Source organism: Apus apus, chromosome 20 (genome assembly GCF_020740795.1).
Source record: "Apus apus isolate bApuApu2 chromosome 20, bApuApu2.pri.cur, whole genome shotgun sequence".
Taxonomy (NCBI): Eukaryota; Metazoa; Chordata; class Aves; order Apodiformes; family Apodidae; genus Apus; species Apus apus.
Window position 1 is genome coordinate 5,245,827 of NC_067301.1, and position 24,873 is coordinate 5,270,699.

Sequence of the window (24,873 nt, forward strand, 5' to 3'; positions counted from 1 at the left end):
TGTGATAGGGTTTTGGTTTCTTTCATGGGAGCCAAGTCTTTCCTGAGAGCACTGAGTCCTCTGTCAGCTCTTCTCATTTTTCAGTCTGACTCAAAATGCACTCTAGTTTTGAAGCTACTATGCAGCAGAAAAAAAAGACATCTTATACAGGTTCTTCTTTTTTGTTTGTTATCTTAGTTATTTTACCACTATGTAAGGTAGTAGTAGTATTGGGTAACAAAAGCAGTTACAAGATTTTGTTATCCATATCAACTTTATAAAATGGCACCTGTAAAAGAAATCTAATTGAAAATTAACCCATATTACCATTAATGTGATCAGTCTGACACATCTTTAGCTGCTTAAATCTTTGTTTCAATCAAAGTTCTGAATGACTTAGCCCAATCAAAAAGGGAATAAAATGACAGAAAAATCATCATGTCTTGTTTTGCATATTAACACTGAATTAAAATCTCGGGCAGCAGAAATGCACTGTTACGCTTCCAAGAAGTTTGACTTTTTAAGAATAGCAATATCAAGAGTGACTCTGCTGCTTCTGGAAGGCCAGAGTGCAGCACTGCCATGTATGGTAGCATATGTCATATTTAAACTGAGGATACGCTTGGTTGGAAGTAATTGGAATGAAAACTAGGGAACTTTAATGGAGTCAATGGGCTTTTTTGTGAGGGTGTTTATAGATCTCAGCTGAAGCAGTAGTTCTTGCAGAAAGACTGATACCAGCTGAGAAGATTCTTTTTTCTCAGTACATCTAGGTTATCTGCTGTCTGGAGAACTCTTCCAACAGCTATGTTGTGCTTCAGAGTCAGCAAAAAAATACCTGTTGACAGCATTTCTGAGCTTCCCAAAGTCAGGAATTGGCCGTTTCCCATAAGTACTTTTTGATATTATGTTCTTTAATTAAAAAAAGAAAAAAAGGTAACCTTTTAATTACTTTGGAACAGACCAGGATGCATCTCCTTCTGTCAGTTGTGGCCAAGAAATTTTCCGTGCTCAGGAAGAGCACAGCTGATTGAGAAAAAAGTCCCAAGTTGCAGCCAAACAAGAACTAATCTGTTAATTTCTTTTTGCTTGCTCTTTTGCATAGGTATGAAATTTTATATTAAACAAGGAAGCTGATTTATTTTTCTGTTATTGTTGCTAGAGAACAGAAACACCCAGTAAGAATGTTCATCTGCTGAAACTACAGTAACTGAAGTGACTTGGGTTTCCCCCGTGTATTGGGATTTTATTACGACCCCAGCTCAGCTCATTATAACAATTTTTTTTCCTGCTGGGAACTCTTGTTTTAAGCCATTGCTGTGTTTCACTGAGTCTGCAAGAAGAGCCTGATACCATCTGGTGGATCACAGTGGAGCAATATACCAAGGTAAATGATTAAATCAATATAGCTCTGCAGGTCATGTTATCAGGAGCACCTGTAATGTATTTAACAGATTTCAGAGTAGCTTGATTGATGGGACATAAATGGATTGACAAATATTTAATACTAAGGATAAGAGAAGTGTGTGTGCCACAAAATAAATATCAGTACCAGAATGTGTTAGAGAGGTGGAATTCTGCCAGTCTTTGGCATACTGGGCATAAATGAGATTTTATTCCCTTTTACTTGCACAGACAAGTTCAAATGCTTGATCAGCTACAGTTGGTTCAGACTCTAATTGCTTGCTCACTAGGTGATGGTTTTCAAAAAGATATTGCACCTCTGTTACCCATCCTGCCCTTTGTCCTCTTCGGGCTACTGAAGGATTTCCAGAGTTCAGTGTGTTGGCTTGGCTTGCAATGCCTCAAATCACCAGCATCCTGAACACTGTGGTTACCACAGCGTCACTTTCCAAGATCGCCATGGAGAGAGCTCTCCAAGAGAGGTGTCAAGAAAGTCATTCTTGGTGACTACTTGCTTTCCTTCCTCTAACCATGAGAGTCTTGGGTTTTATTACAGTAAATACTTTCATTTTTCTTTTTTTAATTTGCTAAGGTTCCTACCTTTTATTTGTACCCCCTACAGGATGTAGGATGTACCCCAGCGAGCACTGCCTGTGGTACTGCTGAGACTCCTAGTGAAATCTGAGGGTTTCATCTAGCTAAGTAGCAAGAGTTTAGTCTGCAACGCTCTAAATAGCAACACTGTCAGAAACTGAAATACACATTTTAGACAAGGTTCTTTTAATATATATCCTTTTAAATTCAGTGGTCTCCTTTATCTGTTTGACAGATGTTTAGAGATGATGCTTCTCTCAGGTTTTTTTTTCTCCAAAGCCTCTAGATATATATTAACTGAACATACATATTAAAAAAAAAAATCACATCAAGGAGCCACACTGGATGTACAGTATGAGACTAAAATCAGCCACTTCAAAATTAGAACATTTTGTTGGAGCATGTGTGTAGCGATGGTCCTTCTACATTATTCTTCTGCTGCTACTGTTTTACTAGGCTGTCACTGCTATCAGCACAAGGAATAGACAATCTTGGGCAAGTGTTAAAGAGGCTTTATCTGAGTCTCTGCATTCTTCTGCTCCAGGTATCAAGTGACATCTGAATAACTGCTGACTTACAGGACCTTCTCTGACCCTCTACACCTCAACTCCATGCAACACACAGAGATGAACAGCACAGATCAGGTCCCTGGTGTAAAAATCACCTGAGTGTTATCTAAGCTTTGTATTAGCTAAACTAGTTACACCAGGAAATGCCAAGCAACCTTGGTTTTGGGCATTGCTATTTCTAACACCTAAAACAAAAGGAGATTCAGATGTTAAGAGCCAGATGGGTGTTATCAAATAAATACCATAAACAATAGCAGCATGTTCATAGGGGATTTCCTCTTTATTTTTCTGATAGACACTGTCTTCTGGTGGGAGAACAGAGAAACAGGGGTTGTTTGTTTACTCCTGTTTGTTCTGCTTTATTATTTTTTTTTCATATTAACTTAGAGAATTATTTTCTAGGAAATACAGGCAACATTTAGAGAACAGTAGTGTGGGTTTGTTATAAAACAAAGGCACTTCTTCCAGTTACTGATAGGGCTTCTTTTGGAAAGCCCCTTTCATTGTATTTGAAATCAAAACAGCCAAGGTCTGATATTAATGCATTCAGTTAAAATTACATGTGGGTTGGAACACTCCCATTAAACACCAACTCTTCACCCTTTTCATTACTGTTGCTTTTATTACAGACTTGTAATAACATTGTGTGATGTAATAGACTTCCCAGAAAGCCAGCAGCAACAATGAGCACTTTCCACTTCCCATCCTTTTAAATACCTAGTTCAATGAAGAATTAATTTAAGAATAAGAAATTCCAAGAAGGGTGCGGGTGGAAAGCCTGATTGCACTTTGGATATGTGAGATGGATTCTTCTGAGGAACACTGGTCTCCCATTGCAGCCCTTCTCTCAGAGTGTTACTAGAATCTTTCCTCTTTAGCCAAGTCACAGCCCTCCATGAAACTTGGTAAAGCTTGATGACATTGCACCCTCAGCCAAATTTGGTGGATGTTATGCAGTGGGTTAAAAAATCACTGGCGCCATTGATTAAAAAGGAACTGACCAACATATATATACAAAATAGTATGCTCATTTCAGTCTTAATTTTTTGGGAAAACAGGCCAAAAAACTCTCCCTGTTGCCATTCCTGGTAAAGTCTTTCACACTGTTATGTTTTTGTACTCAGATACTTAGTTTTTGTATCAGATACTTTGATCTCAGCAGTAAAACTTCCAGAGGCTGAAAATTTCCAGGCTGTGTCTTACACTGATTGATGTCCTTTTGCTAGGAAAGATAAGATAGGAGCTGATGGGGGGTGGGGGGGAGGGGAAAAGCCCTGACTACTCTGTCATTTGAAACCACACTCATAAATTAAGAGACTTGTCTAATGGTATATTATTACAAAATCAGCCATTTTAATCAGGAAAAACAAGAATGTCATATTTGGACTTTCAAATACTCAGTTGTCTCCAGACATACCTACCACTATCAGCTTTTATAGCTAAGAGAGCCTAGAAACTGAGAGGAAAAACCTGATAGTGAAAAAAGGAGATTAGATTTATGTGTCAAGTACACAGTAAGCAGTGGTCTGAAAATGCCTGGGTTTTATAAGATGGTATTCTGGAGAAATAAACAGAGGCAGTTAGTTAGATAGCAAAGACTTACAGCTGTGAGTTAAAGAAGATATTTATATCCTGCCAGGGTCACTGTGGAATGCTCTCATCTTTGGTGCTCTGTTGTGGCAGGGAGGCACCTGTGGTTCTTTAATAAAACCGTCAGTTATCCAACTTTCAATCTTTTCTCATTTCTTATGTTTTTCATTTTGCTGATAAGGGTGAGAAACAAAAAAACCCAAAACCTGTGTGTGTGAGAACTCAAATTCTCATTATTTTCCTGAGCGCCTCTGAGAAGTTTTCAAGGGAATTTGTGCTTTTTTGAAGTGGCTAACTTTTACTTTTGACAAAACTTCTAGGGCAGATAAGAAGGCTTCATGACACCTTAAACCACCTGAAATCTTACCAGGCACTGCCAAAAGGTGTTACCCAGAGTAACGAATGAAAGTGAGTGAAATGATGAGTAGCAGTCTAAGGAATGGTTGTCAGTAACTGGCATTGATTTCAAGTTGGAGGAAAGAAAAGGGTGCTCAAGAGGATGCTCTGTGGTATGTTGGTGTTTAAGTGGCAATGTGTAAAGTCTAAACCTTTGTGGAGTCACCCTGGTTGGTTGTGAGTTTTCACATACTCATCCAAACCAGGAGTAAAATGACTGTACTGAAAAAATGGGTGTTTCTTACTGGGAACTCTATTGAGGCTTGGTTGCAGCTCTTGAGAGCGTGGTGGATGGATGGGGCAGGGCTTGGACTCCTGCCTGGCCAAAGCTCTGGGGTAGTGGAGTGCCCTCTGAGAACAGCCTAGATGACTCAGGAGCCTTTTTTTCTGCACAGCCAGCGGCGTGTCTCGGGTGACAACCTTGATGCATGCAGCTGCCTCAGAGCCCTGACAGCTCCGGGACTGGTGACTGGCATGGTTTTGTTTTCTTCTTTTTTTTACTTTTCTTTTTTTGGGCAGCTCCCCTCCCTCTTCCTTCTAAATTGTTGTCTCAGCTTGCTTGAGTCTCAAAGCCTGTCTCCTGCTTCTCTTGAACAGCTGGAATGGCTCTGGACTGAATGAACAGACACAGAGCAAGACTAGGCTGGACCCTGAGAAGATCTCAACCTCCACAAGTAGCAAGCTGGCTGTCTGACCTGTGATGCTGAGAGCCAGGGAGATTTAACACCACTGCAGATGGCTGCCCATAGCTTGGCACTAGGACTATGGCTCCTGCTGCTTCTCCAGGATATCCAGACAGCCCCACAGGTAAGGGAGGGTGGCACCAGGATCCTACAGCCCCTCAGGATGCAGGAGCCTGGTGAGGTCTGGGGGTACCCTAGGTTGCTGGAGCTGGGTGCTGGAAAGTGGTTATCCACAGAAACAGGCTTTGTGCATCACAGGGTGATAAAGGTATAAAGCAAAGCAGCAAGGAGAGTTTGCCCTCTCTGGGAACTCTGCAGGCAGGAGCAGGGGATATGAGCTCTTGTCTGCATCTTTGTGTTGACATTGCTAGTGACAGCTAAGGAAAGAGGAAAGATTTGATGGGATGGGGGACTCTTCTTGGTTGTTTGGGTGAGTGCCTTTTACTTGTGCCTGAATGGCCAGATGCTCTGAGACAGGCACAGTCCTTGCAGAGCTTGGTATGGAGGGCTCCTGCTCACTCTGCTGATGTGAGTCAGGGATGGCAGACTGAAAGGTGTAAAGGCAAACACCTTCCTCTTCACAACTGCCTGCCTCTCTGATGCTGACTTCCTCATGAACAGGCTATTATTTCTGCATCTAATTGTCTTAAAGATGCTGTAGATGCAAGCTAGCTCCCTGCTCAGATTTTATAACCTCCTGTGGGTTTGCTTTCCCCCTCCAGACACTTACCCCTCCTTGCTAGTGAATCACATGGCAACCAGCTCTCAGCACCTGGCATAAATCCAGGTAGTTTCCCTGGCTGACACTTATGCACATACACAGGAAAAAAAAAAAAGTCAGTTGCAGAGGCTCTTTGCACAGGTGAAGTCAAGTAGATGGGTAAATACACGCTGTGTTGGATCTTAAAACTGGCCATTTTCCCTTGCAGTGCAAAGATGAGCAGAGTGGAAATAGCCTAAGACACTTGTCTGTCCATTGTAAATGAATGATAGAGCACATCACTTGGGCTGCCAGGAGATTTTTTTACAAGAAACAAGATCTGATTAGATCTCTGAAAATAACCAAGTCCTGCATCCTCTTCAAAGACATTTGAAAGAGATACTTTTGGCTCTTTTGCTGAGAGTAGGAGTTTGTCCTTGTGTCTTTATCTGTGAAGTCAACTCCCACATTTCAAGTTTGCTCTACTTTGCCCTGGTTATCTGTCCTGCCACTGTCTTCTTCCTGAAGTACTGAAGGATCACTGCTCTCCTGTAGGATTGGAGTCTGTAGTCCTTGCTGGAATACCTAGGAGGGCATTCAGATAAGCTTGTCTGGTCTGCTGAATGCAAACTGCTTTAGGACAAAGGCAATGGAAAAAAGATGGTATTTTAGTTATTTGACATCACTTTTGGTGTTCTGTTCACAAAGTGGAAGGGGGAGGGAGAAAATCTGGTTTTCTGAGACTCATTGTCACCTTTCTGACTTGCTGTGAAATCATCAGTTACATGGAATAACTATGTGGATCTTGCTGGGATGAACAACTGGCTTTTCATCAACTTTCTGTATTGCCTTTCTCACAACAACATTTGCATATACTGCTACTAGAGAACAAGTGATGCTGTTTAATCTGAGCAAATCCAAGCCTATTGGTCATATTTTAAACCATATTCCACCTCACAGTTTGGGTTTTGTTTGCTTTAATATTCAGTTAACTCTCACTTGTTAATGAGGTCTTTCCTATCAAGCAGATAAAGCTTGAATAGTCCAAGTCTTAGATTATTGCCATCTTTTGGACTGTCAGAATTTGAATAGAAGCTTGAAAGGGAGTCAAGTGTTTTGCTGCAGTGTTAGTCAGTTCTAGAATAGCCAATGCTGGTAGAATGTATTTTTTACCGTAAGATGCTTTCTTCCTGACTTACAGCTCATTTGTAGCAAGCTGATTCTTACTCTGCCTCACCATTGCTTTTTCTCTGTGAGGTCAAAAGACTATAAATAAATCAGTCAAACCTTGTCCTGACTGAATTGCAGAGTAGCCCACTGAATTCAGTGGATCCCTGGATATCCTCTTACAGAGCAGCCTGAACAGGATAGGAATTGAGATATTTTCTTTCACAAGATGCCTTCCTACTCCTGCTAAATCAAAAAACTTTATTTGAAGTGCATGCAGGAAGAAAAGATGAGTGAAATTGTCTCCTTCCAGTTGAAGTGTGCTGAGTCCAGTTTAAGAACTCTTTGTATTGCAGCAAAGCCAGATGCAAATTACTAGTGTGATACAGACTCATTGCTTGTTCAGATTTGTTCAAAAAAGTTAACTTTGCAGTGGCAGACCTTCTCCTGCACTCATGATTGTTTCCTACCTCAGCTTACCCTCTTGGTAGTTTAAATATGTATCTGTTTCTGGCATAAAGCAGTTGTTAACTCTGCATTGTGTCCTCGTGTCCAATCCAGGTCAAATAAATTCTGTTCTAACATACAGATGCAGGAATAATGTCTGGGAGGTCTTCCCATTGCAGCTGGGCCCATCAGTAGAGACCTGTCACACAAAGGGGAGGCCCTGCTCCTGGCTACACTGTGCCACCAACCTTCTTGCATTGATTTTAGTGCAAGTGACTGTGCAACCACAGGGTGAGTTGCTTCTGAGCAGTAATCCCTTGAAAACCAGCTTCACAAATTCAGAAAGCAGAGTTTTCAGTCAAATGAACTCCTAGAACTCATTAAGAGAGGAAGGATAATGTGGCTACAGGCAAGACAGGGGAACTGGGATTGCACCCTTGGATGGCAGAGCCAAGGATTAGCATGGCTGTAATAGCACATATTCCCACCTTGTGAATCCATTATTAGCACAGAGCCATCCATTCAGAATTTCCTCAGAATAAGAGGGAAGGACAAAGGCCTACTGTCCACCACAGCTGGATTCCTCACCCCTACCCACCAATGCTGCTGTCATCTTCCTTCAATTTTTAAGAGTTTTTTATAATATGAGTTAATGAACAGAACTGTAAGTACTAAGACACAATCCTATATGTCATTGGGACAAAATTGGTCTTTCTTGATTGAGACTGGATTATCTTTTAGAGATGGGGCAGGGAAATGTGCAATGTCTGCTTCTCTTTTCCTCAGGAAGCACCAGGAAATGGTGCCTTAAAAAGTGAAATTGTGCTAGAGTTTTGAATTTCCCTGGCAGCACCTGAGCGTTGTGTTTCTGTCTGTCTTGAGATTCAGACAAGAGTGGATAAGGAGGAGGGACAGTCAAAAGATGAAAGAGAAAAATACTGTGAATGTTAATTAAACAGGGTTTTGAGGGTATTGCATTTCATTCTGTTCTTTGCTGAGATGAGAAGACTTTATTCTGTAAAACTGACTGGAGATTTCCTTGATGAAGCAACGCCAAATGTTAGTTGTTCCTGAGCATGGATTGTACCACACTAGGTGTTTCTAGGCATTCCAGGAAGAGGAGGGAATGGGGCAGAAGTGAATGTTCTTGCACACAAATCCTTCCCTACAAAAGAAGGGGCAAAAGTGACAAAGTGAGTCTTCTCTCACTGGCTCATTGACAATTTCTGTAAGCATACTGGAGCCAGAAGAAATGGCCAACACTGTAAGTGGAGAAATCCTTAGATCTTTCTCTTTTGTGTGCCTCTACACACAGGCACCATGGAGTCAAGAAGGTGAACCTCCCACCTCAGCCCAACACTCACAGCTGATGTTTTTATGTAAGAAGGTGATGTAATTGGAGGCTGAAACTTCTTCTTTCTGTCTCCTTTCCTTCATCCCTTCCTTTCATTTCAAGAGTTATTTATGAGCAACCAGGGCCTCCTAAGTCAAACCTTAACCTTCACCTTCTGCCTAACAAAGAGTCTTAATTTAAATAAACTGGTTTTGTTCTGGAAAAATGAGTTTTATTAGTGATACTCACACAGTCCTGAGTCAAGGTAATTAATATTTTTTTCTAAGATAAGCTTAAATTTCCACTGTCATCCTAAAATGTATTTAAAAAGGTTTCTTTGACTTAAGTTCACACTACAAATGGGGTAGTGGTCCAAGGCAGATGACTTTCACTACTTTGTAGTTAAATCTTACATGTCTTATTCAATATTTTATAATGTTTTGTTTTGTCCAAGCACTTGCAACCAGAAAAATATTAGAAATGTTTTAATGCTGAGATTTTTGTTGGCATTAAGATCAGTAAGGGCACATATGCTTTATCTTCCTCCTGTGTTCTTCTTGAGTCCTCATCTGACAAAGTACCACTTTTTACATTAATTTTTTCCCTTTTTTCCTCACTGCTTTCATGATTCCCTTCCTACTTTTAGGTGATCCCTGTTCTTATTAAAGCCTGAGAAGAGGGACATTTTCTTTACAAGCTTCCACTCCTGGCTACCCATCATCTCAGTCACAGTACTAGGAACCCAGTCTGTACCAGGCTCCCGCACTTGCAGCCTTTGGTAACTCAGCTCAGAACAGGTCTATGCAGCTCAGACCAGTTTGTATCTGTGCTGGGGAGATCAATGCTGCTGCTGTTGGTGGGAATTTTTCTTAGAATTTCCCTCACTTAAACAGGATCATTCTGTCCTGTCACCAGATATCTTCCTTTGTAGTCACCATGTTAGAAGACAACTGGCTTTTCCCCTGCCAGATTTGGTTACAAACATCATAGAATCATTTAAGGTTGGAAGGGACCTTAAAGATAATTGAGTTCCAACCCCCCTGCCATGAGCAGGGAACCCCACCACTAGACCAGGCTGCACAAAACCTTGTCCAACCTTGCCTTAAAAACCTCCTGTTGATGGGGCATCAGCAACCTGCTGGGCAACCCATTCCAGTTCCTCACCACCCTTAGAGTGAAGAATTTCTTCCCAACATCTCACCTAAATCTCCCTTCTCTCAGTTTAAAACCATTGTCCCTTGTCCTTTCACTATCTTCTCTGATGAAAAGCCCCTCCCCAGCTTTTCTGTAGCCCCTTTCAAGTGCAAGTTTTTGAGTGGAAAGATGCTTTTGTGTTTCACTGGAAAGGCTAGAGAACATAAACTTTAAGTTCTACTGGAGCAGAGTGACCTATCTTGGTAGCAGTTGTCCTCCCCTTAGCAGGTGAACTGCACATGTTGGCAGGGTAAAAAGTGTTTACAGCACCATTGGTGACAGTTTGGACAAGATTTGGTAAAAGCAAGTAAATCTAACATTGAGGAGCCTGTGGGACTGGAGGGACAGTTTTTCCTTTATGTCCTGCTGAGCCTGGTCTGCTGTTCCCTGGTGCTACCACCACAAAAACACCCATAATTGTAGATAGACATTGGGCCCAGGACAATAAGGGCTTCAAAGTAAGACATCTAAGGCTGAGAATGACAGAGCCAGGATGGAACCACCAACCTTGAACATGAGGCTAGAGGGCCTTTTCCTGCCCTCAGCCTCGTGGTGGCCTCACTGTCACCTTGCTATGGGTTTATTCAGGGTTGAGCCTGGATATCCAAGCTCAGTACTGGACTTCTCAGACAACAGAAGTTCACCCAAGTTGTTTTTATATTTCCCAGGTGAGGATTAGGAATCTGCTCTCTGTTCCAGCTGCAGGCTTCCCACTCTATAAAAATGGCAAGTTGCCATTGAAAATAGACATGTCAGTTCAACTATCATAATTTCTGAGAAGTTACACACATACATTATTTCCATAATTCTGTGGAAACCTAATGCTTTTTTTGGCCGAGGCCAAATATTTTCTGCTGGTTAAAGATTAACTCCAAGACTCAGTCATCATTCTGTCCAGGAACAGCAAGATAAATATTCATTAGGTATTTTGCAGTCACTCAAAATCTGGATGGATTTGATGGTTGATGTCTGGATTTCTGCTGTTAAAAAGGAGTAGCTAACAGCTGAGGAACAAAAATAACCTAAGCACTTCAATCCCATTCCTTGGATTCTCCTTGTAGACAAAGATCTAAGATGATGGTCAAATCAAGAAAGTGCATAGGGTGTCTTTCCAGAAGCACCAAGTCTGGAAAAGAGTGAGACTGGAAGATTTGTAATCTAGAGTTCCTTAAGCTTCTTGGTGAACTGTTGCCAGCAGTCTCTTCCTAATTAGAAATACTAAGCTCATCAAACAAACCAATGTTTTATTGCAAACTTGCACCCTAATTTCCCTAGTTGTAGATGAGCTATCAGAGGTGGTGTTTTACATGTGAAACAGCAGTTACAGGCAGTGAAACTCAGGTAATTCAATGCACATTTTTGTTCCCTTTTCACTTTGTAGCTTTGATTGGTTATATTTTCTTTTAGTTAACTTATTATCCTGATATTCATTACACATGGAGAGAAAAATGAAATTTACATTATCCTTGTGTGGCTGACTTTCCTTCAACCTTTTCCCAAAAGCAGCCTCAATAAACCTCTGCAGAAAATTAGCTGGCACCATCATTTTATGGAAACTTTAAAACATTTTGAGACCTTGGCCCTTCACCTCTGCCAGCTCTTCAAGCCATATTCTTTGCTTTTGGGCACCAGTTTGCTTAATTTCCCTGTCACAGAGCTGTGCTTGCACCTGGATCCTTGAAAGCAGCATTTGGTGTGAAGCTGTGGATGTCCTGTGTTATGTCGCTGCCCTCTTGTGGGGGGGGAAAAAAAGGTTGAGTACTCTCGTATGTGTGTTTTCATAGTTTGTGTAGTATTTATGCATAGTTTGTGTAGTAATTTACCACTGCACTAGCGTCAGGTCAAATTAATGATCAGAATTTGCATGGCTGTAACTAAAAGCAGAATCTAATCCTGAACGCCTCATTTCAGTATATTGGACAAGGGAGCTTTTTAAAAAGCAGCTCTTCCCTCACACTTTTACACAGACACTATACCTTTACTTAACCCCCAAAAGGGACAATTAAATAAGATGTAAGCTTATGTACTGCATAAATAACTCAAGAATGTTGTTCCCACCCCAGTTTAAGATTTAGGATCATTTGCAGCCAGCGTTGAGTGCCTGAGAGAACCAGGAAAAGAAGATCAGTTTTTGTGGTGGTTTCCCATGGCTCTTACAGAGAAACTAATCTGGGGTGACTTAGCTACAGCCAGGATGCTGTTGTTTCTTAAATTTTCTTTATAAAGCTTGTTCATTCACTCCATATGACTGAAGTGACTCCTAAATTACCTTGGTCTTGTGTCATTTGTGTCATTTCCTGTTACTCAACATCACCTCAGGCTGGCTGGTTAACCAGGATGCTTCTCCATGCAGATAGAAGGAGATTCCACTTCCTTTTCCTACAGCCTAGGGCTTCCTCTTCAGAAAAGAATACAGGCTGCACATTTGTAAACTTGCTTTGAGTCAGGCTGAGCAAGCAGACACCTGCTTTTTTTCTCTACACTCTAAGCAGAAAAAGTGCTTGGTAGGGAGGCTGCAAAGCCTGGTGGTTGGTGCAGAAATGTGTCAGGCAGGACTTCCCAGTTCTGTTACTGGAGCTCGATGAAATTTAATGGTTTCAATATGTTTCTATTTCTTGTCCTTTAGTTAATTTCTTCCTTGACTTAAAGTTCCTGTTTTCTGATGTAACCTGGGTCAACTTAAATAACTTCTGTGTTTTATGGTCTAGCCATGAAAAGCACAGCATAGTAAACAGGAGAATACAGCTGTGGAATTAGGTAGTAAGATTCTGCCCTGCATACAAAGGCAGCAGGGGACAGCAGGTCTTATTTCAAAGGCCAATGGTAAATTTATCACCAGAAAGTGAGATGTAGCTTTACTGAAATTTTTAACTGCTCTACCAAGTATTGTGTGGGAAAATCTCAGGGGAGTCTGCTGAGTCTTTAAAAAAATTGCCATTTATGCCTTCTAGCAAATACTGAAAATGAAATTAAGATAACACTATTTTTAGGGGATTATTAAGGGAGATACCAAATTAAAGAACCGGATTTTCTCATCAGAAAACTTGCAGTGCTGTAATTTCCCAGAGCATGTAGGGGTATGTTCAATAATGAAGTCTTATTGTATGCTTCTTGGTACAATTCATAGTTGAATCTCCTTTTCTAAGCTAATATTAGAACTATTGAGTGGGGGATTGTTAATGGAATAAGTATCACTTATGTAATAAAACCAAAGGTTGTTCCTGGAAACCTTCACTCACAATGGAAGTGGGATTAGTTATTTGCATAAGATCTTTATTGTGTATTTGCAGCAAAACCCTCTTGTTCTCAGTGTAGGACTTGTCCCTAAATGATAGGTTAAACAGTTTATTGGTTTATAATAAACACATCTTTAGGTCACTAAATTCAAGCGTTAGGACTGCATAAATAACTGAACAAGAAAGACTTGTTTGCTTCAAAAACCTGCAGGTTGTTCTTACTGTCTGCAGCTACCATCACTTGAGACTGATACTGGGTTCTGCTCTAATATAGAACTTGTGTCTTTTGTTGGTTTCAATTTCTAGACACCATTAAGCCCATCTGGTTCCTGTGATACACATGAGAATTGGTTCTATGATGAAACTTCACAAACCTGCTGTTACCAGTGTCCCTCAGGTCAGTATGTTTATATCAAAAAGTCAAATTAAGATGGAGCTTGAAGAAAAGTGCAGTTTCATGAATCACTGCCTAGTGTGGATCCAGATGTGAACTTGTTCCTCACTGTCCTGCATGCAAACAATCTCTAATTTGCAAGCAAGATCACTTGCTAGAATATTTTATGTGGTTTTTGTTGGTTGGTTATACTTGACACTGAAGTAGCTAGAAGTAGGCAGGTCTCAGAAGTCATTTCAACCTGCCTCAGGGTGTGAAATAGAACAGTGAAATTAGGCTAAATAAGTTTCTGATCAGACCCAGAAAAAATAGAAAATGAAAGGGTGGAAAATCTGTCGTTATCCTCATAGTCAAAACAGTTTATAAGGTGTCTGGCATGAGAGGCAAGAGCCTCTTGTCTCTTAACCCAGTGAGCTCTGGCAGAAGCTCGTTGTGACTCAGAGGCACATGAATTCAAAAGCAGGAAACACCTTGGTGAGAGAAGAGTTCTGGAAATGTCTGAAACTCCCTCTAATGGCCAAAAAACCCCTCAGTGGGTGGGGCATTTTATGGTACTTCACCATCATCAATCTCCTGTTACAGAAATTGTATCTCTTCTCTCCTTCTCTCCTTCTCTCCTTCTCTCCTTCTCTCCTTCTCTCCTTCTCTCCTTCTCTCCTTCTCTCCTTCTCTCCTTCTCTCCTTCTCTCCTTCTCTCCTTCTCTCCTCCTCTCCTCCTCTCCTCCTCTCCTCCTCTCCTCCTCTCCTCCTCTCCTCCTCTCCTCCTCTCCTCTGTCTTTTTTCTTACAGGAAATGTTTGACATTTACATATGGTCTAATAATGAGGGAAGGTTTTGCACTCACATTTGTGGGCAATTACGTCCTGGTTCTCTGGGACATCTTGTACTGCTGGTCCCACCAATAGAATTGTTCACAAGTTGTATAAGTAAACAAGACCAAGAGATGGAGAAATTGGTCCTGGAAAAGAAGAAAAGAGGTGGGGATCTGACTCTGTTCCAATAAAAGCTCTTTTCTCCTTCAGAAGCAGGTTGCAGAAGCTCCCATAATGACAGGTGTCATGGTGAAGTCCTGGGAAAAGCAGAGGTCTGATTTATGTCTGGCTGTAACGAGCCACCAGTCTCCGTCATTTCACCTCTGCTTAGTGTTGAAACTCATTTTATTACTACACCCTCACGTCAGTCTTGGACACCTCCAGGGCCTCCTTCCCAACAGAAACTCTTCAGAATCCTATTTTATTTTCATCTTCCATGACTTCTCTAAAGCAGTATCTGCTGCTAAGTCAGCTGCTCACTGCAAAGAAACATAAGTTTGTCTAAAATTCCATGTAATCAAAGTGGAGCATCTTGAACTCTTAATGCAGCCTGGATTTACTTCCCTTGGTGTTCCAGCCCACAGATACACAGCTTTCAATCTGAGCACACTGGTCCACATTCAAGTTATCTTCTGTTTTTAAGTTAATTTCAAGTTCAATTTCAAGATATACTGCAAACCAAACTTCAAAAGATAATTCTAATAAATTTCTACAGTTGCCACATCTATTCTCAGGTACTTAAGTTCTTGTGCAGGTAGAAGGAGACTTCATAGCTGGGATATGAGAAGAATATTTTCTGTCATGACACATCAAAACATTACCCTCCTGTCAAGGGAAGAAACAGACTTAAATGGGAAATAATGCTATATGCTAGAACAGCTCATGTTGTGCAGAAGTTGATGTTCCATTTATCTTCTTTTTATTCTGTTTCTGTTTTTTTACCTTTTTTGTTTGGTTGGATTTTTGGGTGGCTCTTTTGGTATAGACTGTAAATCAGATATTAAGCTCCACAAGATAGGACTCCAGTCAACACTCAAGATAATTTCCCAACCACAGTCAATAGCAAATCCTGAGGAGTGAATGAATGGACATACTCACAGAAGAAAAGTACTTAAAACACTTATTTCTACTTCTTTTCAGTACATTTTTTTGTACAGGTGATTGCAGCTGGTTTTCCTACTGTTCAGGCTTTTATCTGGTTGTTGAGCTATGAACACCATCAGTGGAGAACAGCACCAGAAGACACTTAGGCAAGCTTCAAAGCTACTGCACGTGGGGCACATATTCCCTGGGGGGATCCACGTGAACAGGAAATCTCAAATAAGTGCAGTCAAAGTGTTTGGGTTGTTGGGGGAAGAAGGGGAAAATAATACACGTGCAGGTACATGTGTGTGCAGTGTGAGTGCTGACATACAACAACCAGCCCCCACTTAGAAAAGAATAGTCTCAGACAAGTAGTTTTGAGGAGGTGGGAGTGATGTGGTTCAGGCTTGTCTAGTGGGTTTTAGTGGGCCAGAAGTAGCACAGCTGCTTTTACCTGTGCTGTTACATCATGCTTGCCAAAATGCACAGTAGGTGAGTTATTTCCCTGCCAGGTTCCCTCTCCCTGTGGTTAACTCTTTGTCAAGTATTGAGCACAGGAGGAGTGCAGCACGTACATCCAGCATCTGAAATACATGAATAATTTGATTTGTTTAAAGGAAAACAACTGGAAAGCTAAACCATTTCACAGCTGTCAAGGCAACTGTAAAACCTGCAGGACTGCTGAGAAAGCAACCTACTGTGAACCTGCCAGGGGAATATAGGGCACAGTTCAAGAAGAAGTACCTACCATTTTGTAACCTGCCTTTCTGAACATGGGAGGTGGGGTAACAGGGCAGCTCTGATCCCTTCACATTGCAATGGCAAAGGCAAAAATGCTCTGGAGAAACCAAATGACAGGTACAAAGAGTGGCAGTGTGTCCAGCAGGTAAATGAGCACACAAGAACACTTCAGGGTGGTTGTCTCCTGTGATTCTGAACAGCTTTCTGAATGTTTTGCTCTTCTTTCTCCAGGCTATGTTAAAAAGAAAGCATGCCCCAGGGACCCAGAGGAAGACTGTATGAGATGTGGACCTGAGCAATATGTGAATGAAGATTTCCAAAGGCCACAATGTGATGCTTGCGTATCGTGTGCTAAAGGTTTGCCTGCCCTCACACATTCCTTGCAGTTATGTTCTCTCTATATTTACACTTTATTCTTATTTTATTCATTTAGAATTTCCAGCAGCAAAATTATCCACCTTTGGCTACTGATTGGGAGCGCAGAATGCTACCTTGTACATAAACACTGTCACTTCCTGTGTGATGTGGGACTGCTTAAAAATTCTGTCATGCAAAGCTCTCTAAGTCTGCTTTCTGCTTTCTCTCTTCTGTTACAAGCCATTGTCTACAGGCTTCTCCAATTATTCATGACTGAAGTTGCCATCACAAAGGGTGCCAGTGGCCCATTCTGCTTCCTGAACCTTTGAACCAATGCTGCTCAGCTTTGGCCCCTGCTTTGCATTTTCCTTGTGGGGTGACCCGTTGTTACTGCCTCTTTTTCTCCCCCACAGAATCTGACCTTGTGGAGAAGGAGCCCTGCTCCTTCAACTCCAGCCGGGTGTGCGAGTGCCGCCCAGGCCTCTTCTGTCAAACTCCTGTGAAGCACACCTGCAGCAGATGCCAGCAGCACACTGTTTGCAAGCCTGGTTTTGGAGTCAAAGTCAGAGGTAAGAATTCCTCCTGTCTAACTTACCTTTCCTAATCTTGGCCTAGGCCTGGACCTGATATGTTTTGATTGGTGGGTCCTTAGTCATTGTTTTTGTTCAGGCAACTCCACAACTGATGTAACCTGTGAAAAGTGTCCTGATGGAACCTTCTCTGATCAAAACTCCAGCACTGACATCTGCAAGCCCCACACAAAGTAAGACCATAGTTCTTTGATGTGACTAATGAATTCAAGTTAATAAAAAAGGAAAAGGGACACCTGGAAATTCTAGTGCAAATTATACAAGTTTATCTTAGAGGCAGCAGGACAGGTTTGGGCCTGGGTGCAGTTTAGAAGGCCTCTCTTTACACCTGTTGCACAGCTACATGCTGGAGGAAGGAAAGGGATCCCTCTTGCCTCATTTTTGCTTTACTGAGTACAGTGGAATTATCAGTGACCATCAGCTTTGCATCCAGGTCAAGAATTAGTGCCACAGGGGTGAGAAGGCTAACAGCTTTTTCACTGAAGGCAATAAATGCAAGTGGTACAAAAATGAACAAAGGGGTGTTTGTCACATGGAAAATACTCTCCTCTTGTACCAGGGCAGTTTCCTCTAGCACTGATGCACTGTTCTCTCTCATTCCCCAGCTGTGCCTCCCTAAACAAAGTAGCACTAAGCAAAGGAAATGCCACACACGATCAGGTTTGTCTGGACCAACTGCCCACCTTCCTCACCCCAAGCACTTTGTCCATGAGACTCAGCAATGAAACAAGTAACTCTGACCTAAGGACATTTGAGGAGAACCTGGTGACCATCACTAGTATTCTTTTAAGTGCCACCACATCTGAAAACTCCAGTTCAACTCCTGAGGAGAAAGCTCTGGCTGGCACTTTTCCTACCTCGGCCAATGGCAAGATGGCAATGGGAGGTAACAAAGACAAAACATTTACTCTGCCTAGCATGTTCTATTTGGGTAGATCTTTGTTAGATGCCATTTTGTATGTGGGAGCTTCCTGCAAATCCCCTACAACTTGTGAAATGTCTGTGGTTCTGTGTCCAAACACCTAGACCTACAGATAGTTCCCCCGCTGACTTTTCATAGCCTCTCATGTACTCTCTTTCCCTTTCTCTGCTCTAGGTCTACTTCTTTGGGGAGTGGTTCTCTCTGTGATAGTGCTACTTGTGGGCATGCTATTATTTTGGAAATTGAAGTTTTGCAAGAAGCAGATCCTCATCCTCGTAAGAAAGCGTGAGTTTTTCAAGCTGTAACACCTTACATGCTGTTTGATCTCCAAGTGTGTGCCAGCTGGGAACTGAGGAAGAAAATGTTTGCTGCTGCTGAGTGGAGGGGAGGCAGATAAGTGTTCTAGACAAACTCTTCATGCAACATGTTGGGGAACATAAGATTGGCTGTGAATGTATGGAGGAAGATACTACAAGCTGGGTGGGGAAAGGGTAAGCAGTGGTTTCTTCTCTCAGCACAGACACTAATATTAAACGATACTCAAGTGTTTTGTGAGTATTTGTTGGTTCTTGGGATAGGGTTGGACTTTGAGCATGAAAGGAACCGTGATTTTTACTAATACAGACTCTGTAGAGTGGCACATGCCTGTGGAACAACACTCCCTCTTTTGTAGAGAGCAGGATGTGCACATTGTAGGTGGGTTGTAGACCTGTAGGTGTGGCAAAGCTGTTAGAGCTTGTGTGCTCCGTGAGAAGTTTTGCTCCAGGAATGGTTTCTTTTATCAGCACATCTGCATTCCATCATTTCATGCAAATCCGGGCTCAGATCTCAAGGTTGTATTCCATATGTCTAAAGAATAAGTGGGTAGTTTTAATATGGAACTTTATGCTATGGAACTTAAATTTAAAACGTGGAACTTTTTCATGTCAAGGCAGGTGAGGCGCTGGGTGTGACAAGCCACTAGATGGCTCTTTGGTCCCACAGGAGCGGCTGGGCGATGTGTCACTGCAGGGAGGCTGCACTGGAACATGGCCCTGTTAATTTCTGGACAATCAGATGAGGGAGTCATGTTCCAGAAAAAGTGGGTGGTGGCCATAGCGACCTGTACACCCCTGGAGTACACACATTTTGCCTGATTAACTAACCGCCTCTCAGCACTTCCTTTCCACTGACTGATCTCTTCTGTTGGCTTGGATTATCCTAATCACCACACGAGAGCTCTTTCTACTCGTTTATTCAGGAATACAATTTAACACCTCTTGTGTGCAGCTCATTTATCTCAAAATGGAATTTTTGCTTCCTCACTTTTTTCTTTTAATAATCCTGCCTTCTGCTTATCTAAAAAGTTCAATCAGTTCATCATTTCAGTAGGTGAATACCAGTTGTGTGGGGAGAAAGACAGGGATGGACTCAAAGGGCTTTGAGGAGAGCAGGACCTCACAGTCTTGGCAGCAGCATGTCCCTGATTCATCTCAGGCATGTCATGGAAGTGCGTCCTCTGTGGTAAAGAAAGCATAATGCAGGTGGGTTGGGCAGTAGATTAGTTTAGGACATGACAGAGCAACTATTAACATTGTTCAGATTGTTGTGAATTTTCTTCTGATAATTTTTCCTCTTTCCATTGCAGGTCCTGATCTAGGAAACAAATGTGAAGTAAGTGTGCACAGTATTCCAAACCAGATGGCTTTCCATTCCAATTTAAATAGTGCTATTTTAAAATGTCCTGTTAAATAGTGCCGGCCTTTTTGTTTGGGCTTTCCTCTACAGTGTGTGATCCTCTAGGTGCAGTGATGTGATGTACTAGGACTTGCTGCTTTCATGCCTTGGGCTGTGTTTAATGTGGTGTTCAGTCATGTGATGCTGCCAGACTTTCTTGTGAAGGGAGTATTTGGTTTGGTTCATTCATGTTGCATTCCATGGGACAAGATTCAAAATCACAGCATGAACATGCCTTTTCTGGGAGATCTTTGTCTGTCAGTCCCCTTTTATCTTACTGCTCCAGTCACACATGTGGGATTTGTATTCTTCTGTTTTTCCATGTCCCTTTCCCTCTGTGTAGGATTTGGCATGACTGTGACATGGGTGCACAGTGGGCATTGTTTGTCTGGAAGACTTTCCATCAGGACCAGCTGCTGGTTTAGCAGAATAGTTTACAGATGAACAAGACAAAGATCAGTCACTATGGTAATAACAGAAAGCAGTTCCTCAGCTGCTGAAATCATCACATTTGGCTGCAATCAGCTACCTTAATTTCAGTGTGTCATTGCTAATTCCTGAGTTGTGGTGGAGCTTCCACACTTGCTTTCATAGCGAGTCAGACATGAGCAAGAGTTTTAAACTGTACATTTCAAAATCTTACTATGGTTTGTTGTTGGTTTTTCTTTTCCAACCTTGTAGAGCCAAGCAGAGCTAGGAACCACCAGAAATTTGTGGTGCAGGACCTTTAGTCTCTCTTAGATTCTGGCCTCTCTTTTAAAGGACTGTTTGCAATTAATTATTCACATAATGACTACTCTGAGCTTGTTTCTTCTACCTGAGGTTCAGCTGAGGCAATTCTATTTTGAACTTCAACCTGTTAAACATCTGGCTTGTTTTGTTCTTCCATAGGAGCATGGTAGCTCTTTGCAAAACAGTATATTTTCAGTTTTGACAGTTTAACTCTGTCACCATAGGACTAAATATCTGTACAGGTTTGTCTTCTGATACTTATTCTCACAACTAAATATGAAAAATATCTTATGAAGGTTATTTCTGAGCAAATCCCTTAAAATTCTTACCTCCAGCATCTCTTTTTCTTCCTGATGTTATACTCCTTGCTGAGAAGTGGTACTGAGCTGCAGCCCCCAGAATGCAGCTGCTACTGTAGTACAGGAAAACAGGCTCTGCAACAGAGCATAGAGTGTAGCTTTTTTTGTGGCAAAAAGACAAAATGAAAAATAGATGGATTTACAAACGTTTGTTGGCATCTAAATTGCAGACAAGGCTGTAGAATTCAGCAAAACATCCAGAAGACTGGATTTCAGTGGAAGTGAGGTGCATTATTGTAAACCTCATCAAAATTCTGTGATTTTAGCTTAGAAATGCTATTTTAAAATATGACCTTAAGTGATGCAGGAACCTAGGTTGAATAAACTGAAGTTCCTGTTTCAGTTAGGGATTTTGTGCTATTCTGACTCCCACAGGGGGGTTCTGTAGACCTGTTGCCATCTTCACAATGTTGTTTTTACAGTCACCCCACTTCAGTTCTCCTCTTTGTATTGGCAGAAGATCACACTGACTACTGACAGTGGGCTAGAAGAGAAGGAGTTAATTGACAGAACCCTCAATTTGGAAACCAACAATAACTTGGCTTCCAGCACAGAAAAAGCATGTACTCCTGATCTGAGTCTGGCTGATGTGACACAGAGCAATGGAAATGCTCCAGATTGTCCTATGGATTCTCGAGTCAGAGACCACACGAATAATCGAATTGGTGAGTCTTGCTTTTTCTTCTCTTGCCTATTCAATCTTTTCAACCATGGGCATATCATGTCATTCTGAGATTATTAGTAAGCTGCAAAGCATCAAAAGCTTCTAACAAAGTTTGGAGCTGAATCTCCAGAACCTTTGACACACAATTGTGGTATTTCTATTCATTTCATATAATGCTTTCACATTTGGCTTAGTCATTTGTGAGCCTGACAAAAAAAATGCTCTTCTTCCTCTTTTTCCTTTCAGAAGATGTAAATTTGCAGAAGAAATTTGAAATCCAAAATGTGCCAGCTGGAAAATGATGTTGTAATACTTAATGAGAGCTGTTCTTTACATGTCTCAATCTATATATTTCTTCTCTTGGTTTCACAGTAATAGCTTGAAATGTGTCTCTCATCTGTCCCCATAAAGTCTTTGATCATGGCACAGGGTAGGAGATAAAGTCAGGCAAGGAAGCTTGCTCACAGGAGGAGGATTGTTACCTGAGACACAGTCTGCATGAGACATTCTGGCAATATTTCCTAACCAAATTTTGAGGTTATTTGAAGGGTTGTTTTGGTTTGACTTTTTTGGTATTACTAGAGCTGATCTTTTCTTACTTAAAGCCCTTTCTGATTTTTCTAAGTGATGGACTTGGGATCAATGTGATGATTTGACTTGCCATACCCAAAGATCTCCAAGCAGTTGTGAACCATAACCTAGTATCTGATCTGCAGCATCCTTCTGAATAAAATGCAGTGGTCCAAAGCCATAGCAAAGGTCTTATTACCTTTTGTAAAGGAGTAGGGTCAACAAGTTGGACACAAGGTTCAAGTCTATCCCATAGAATTCTGTAGTTGATTCTCTGATTGAAAGAAATTAATATCTTTGCTGTTCCAGAGACCCCAGATAATTACCCAGAATTTCTGTGCAGTGCTGATCCTTTCCCAAAGGCTGCTTTTAATGCAGGTATTGTTGCTTCTCAAAGGAGCAGGAGCATAGACCTTGGATTCTCCGTATCTTATCTTCTCCACATCCTAATTAATTGCTTCTTCTAACAGACTCTTGTGAATATCTTACTGCCTTTTCTAATTTCTCCTTCTCCTGCAGTCCTAGCGATAGAGCAGTGGCTTCATCACTGTGAGCTAGATCTGCTTGGTCTGAAATGCCCAGAGTCCCTTTGACAGGGGACCAAAACCAGACAATGTAGTATAAAATGTGCCAGCTTTCCTTATCACTTAGTGACTTATCACTTAATCACTTAGCGCTTCCATTTAAAAAATAAAAGCACCTTATAAATAAACAATGAAACAGACATCTCTAAATGTGCAAATTCCATAAGCTTGAGCGGGTCAGTGAATTCTGTGTTTTCACAGTGATGGGCTTGATCTCTGTGCCTCTCTTTAAAAATAGAACAAGGGAAAAGAAAAACTGAGTACCACATAAATATTTTGCTCGAAACGGAACCATCTCTAGGGTCAGCAGTGATTAACAGCCCTCAGCACTATTTTTTTCCTTCCTCAGAAACAATATGCATCATGAACGCCAACACTGTTATTGTGGGGCCAATTTCAGATGGGTCTAGTGGCAAGAACTGTGCTGCTAGAGGATGCGAAAGTAATGTGGATGCTCATGAAACCATGGAAGAGGAACTGGCAATGCACTATCCAGAGCAGGAAACTGAGTCTTTTCCAGGGAATGATGTGATGGTTCCTGTGGAGGAGGAGGGGAAGGAATTTCATCACCCCACCACTGCCACTGAAAAGTGATAATCCACTGAGGAGATGGGTGAAGCTACAGAAACATCCAGTATGACACTAAGCCTGAATCTCTGATAAAGGAAGTAAACACCTAGTGTCTTATGTTGTCTGAAAGCTCGTGTAAAACACTGACATGCATTCAAACAAGGAGTGCTAGAACCAGCAAATGAAGGGATCATCCAAACACTTTTCCTTCATAGTTGACATTGAATGCTTCTCTTTCCCTCTCCCAGTATCATGCTGGGAACATGTTTGAATCAAAGCCACAACATCTGGATGCCAACTCAAGTTTCACAGCCTGCTTTCTCTTAATGAAGGAATGGATTGAGAACTTTCTCTGATTACTTCTATTACCTTTGAACTTTCTGGCCAGAATTCCAAGTTAAGCTTGAGCCCCAGCCTTGTTTCATGTGGTTTCTATTCCAGTATTACCAGTACTTCCAATTTCGTCATATATTTTGCAACACCTGTTATTTTTGTTAAGGCTTCAGCTCTTGACTGGAAGTCATAATGATTTCCATTTTCCATAACACAAACAGGACTCTTAAGTTTGTGGACTTGATGCTTTTGAGGAAATAGGATGAAAAGGGGTCACGGAGACTCAGAAAACAGAAGGCAAATAAACACTTCAGGACGTTCTAATTTTTGAAGTCTGAGTCATGTTTTTGACTACTTCAGGTCATCAGTAAGTGTACAAAATGGAAGCCAAACTGGCTGAACATTTGGATGTGGATGAACTGTGGGGTTAGCCCAGTGTGTAGCCTGCAAAAAGGGGAAAGAAGAAAATTAATTAGTTTTCTAGGAAAAGGAAGGACTGAAAAACAGGCACAGGAGTTATTGCCTATAACTTTGTTAATGTCTGCTTGTTTTAGAATTGCTCATAATCATCAGGGTGACACTGATTTACATATTTGTTCTTTTTTAAAAGTCTGGTTTGTGGTCAACTGGCTTGTGTTAATGCTATTTCTCAATCTTTTGTGCTGCTTGTTTGATAATTGTAAATGTAATAGTGCTGACTATATTTTTTTCACAGGACAATGGAAAATGAGCAAGATGACAAAGTGTGCCTTAATAGTCAAAAAAAAGAACCACAAAAACAATTACTTGCTTTGTAGTTTTACCCTGGACAGAATACTGTAAAAACAGCTGTGCTACCTCAGCATCTTTTGTCTTAGAACACACAGAGGAAACGTAAGGGCATGAAAAACACCTTCTTGGGCCAGACTAGTAGTATGAGCCCAACATTTTGTCTCTGGCAGCCACAGTAAGGGATGTCATTTAGCAAGAGCACATAAGTCTGGCTGCTCTTTGCATTCCTCACAGGTCTGCAGCATCAGCTGCAATTGGATTAACAATGTGAAAGAGTTTGTTCCAGCTGTTGGTGTTCTTTTGTTTTGCCATTAATTTTTCTTCTCTCTTTTGAATTGCCTGGTACAATCTGCCTCCATGAGCACCTGTGGCAACAGGTGACAG

The 24,873-nt window shown here is 41.4% G+C and overlaps 1 protein-coding gene across 1 annotated transcript; it reads left to right on the forward strand.

The window, feature by feature from the left end:
• Window positions 1-5,256: 5,256 nt before the first annotated feature.
• LOC127392861 (tumor necrosis factor receptor superfamily member 8-like) lies at window positions 5,257-24,289 on the forward strand. The gene is made up of 10 exons (XM_051637304.1): window positions 5,257-5,339; window positions 13,599-13,689; window positions 16,553-16,678; window positions 17,092-17,247; window positions 17,348-17,441; window positions 17,874-18,154; window positions 18,365-18,475; window positions 19,818-19,843; window positions 21,455-21,662; window positions 23,165-24,289. Exons 1-10 carry the CDS (start codon window positions 5,268-5,270, stop codon window positions 23,407-23,409), a joined length of 1,410 nt encoding a protein of 469 aa, XP_051493264.1. The 5' UTR covers window positions 5,257-5,267; the 3' UTR covers window positions 23,410-24,289.
• The last annotated feature ends 584 nt before the right edge of the window (window positions 24,290-24,873 follow it).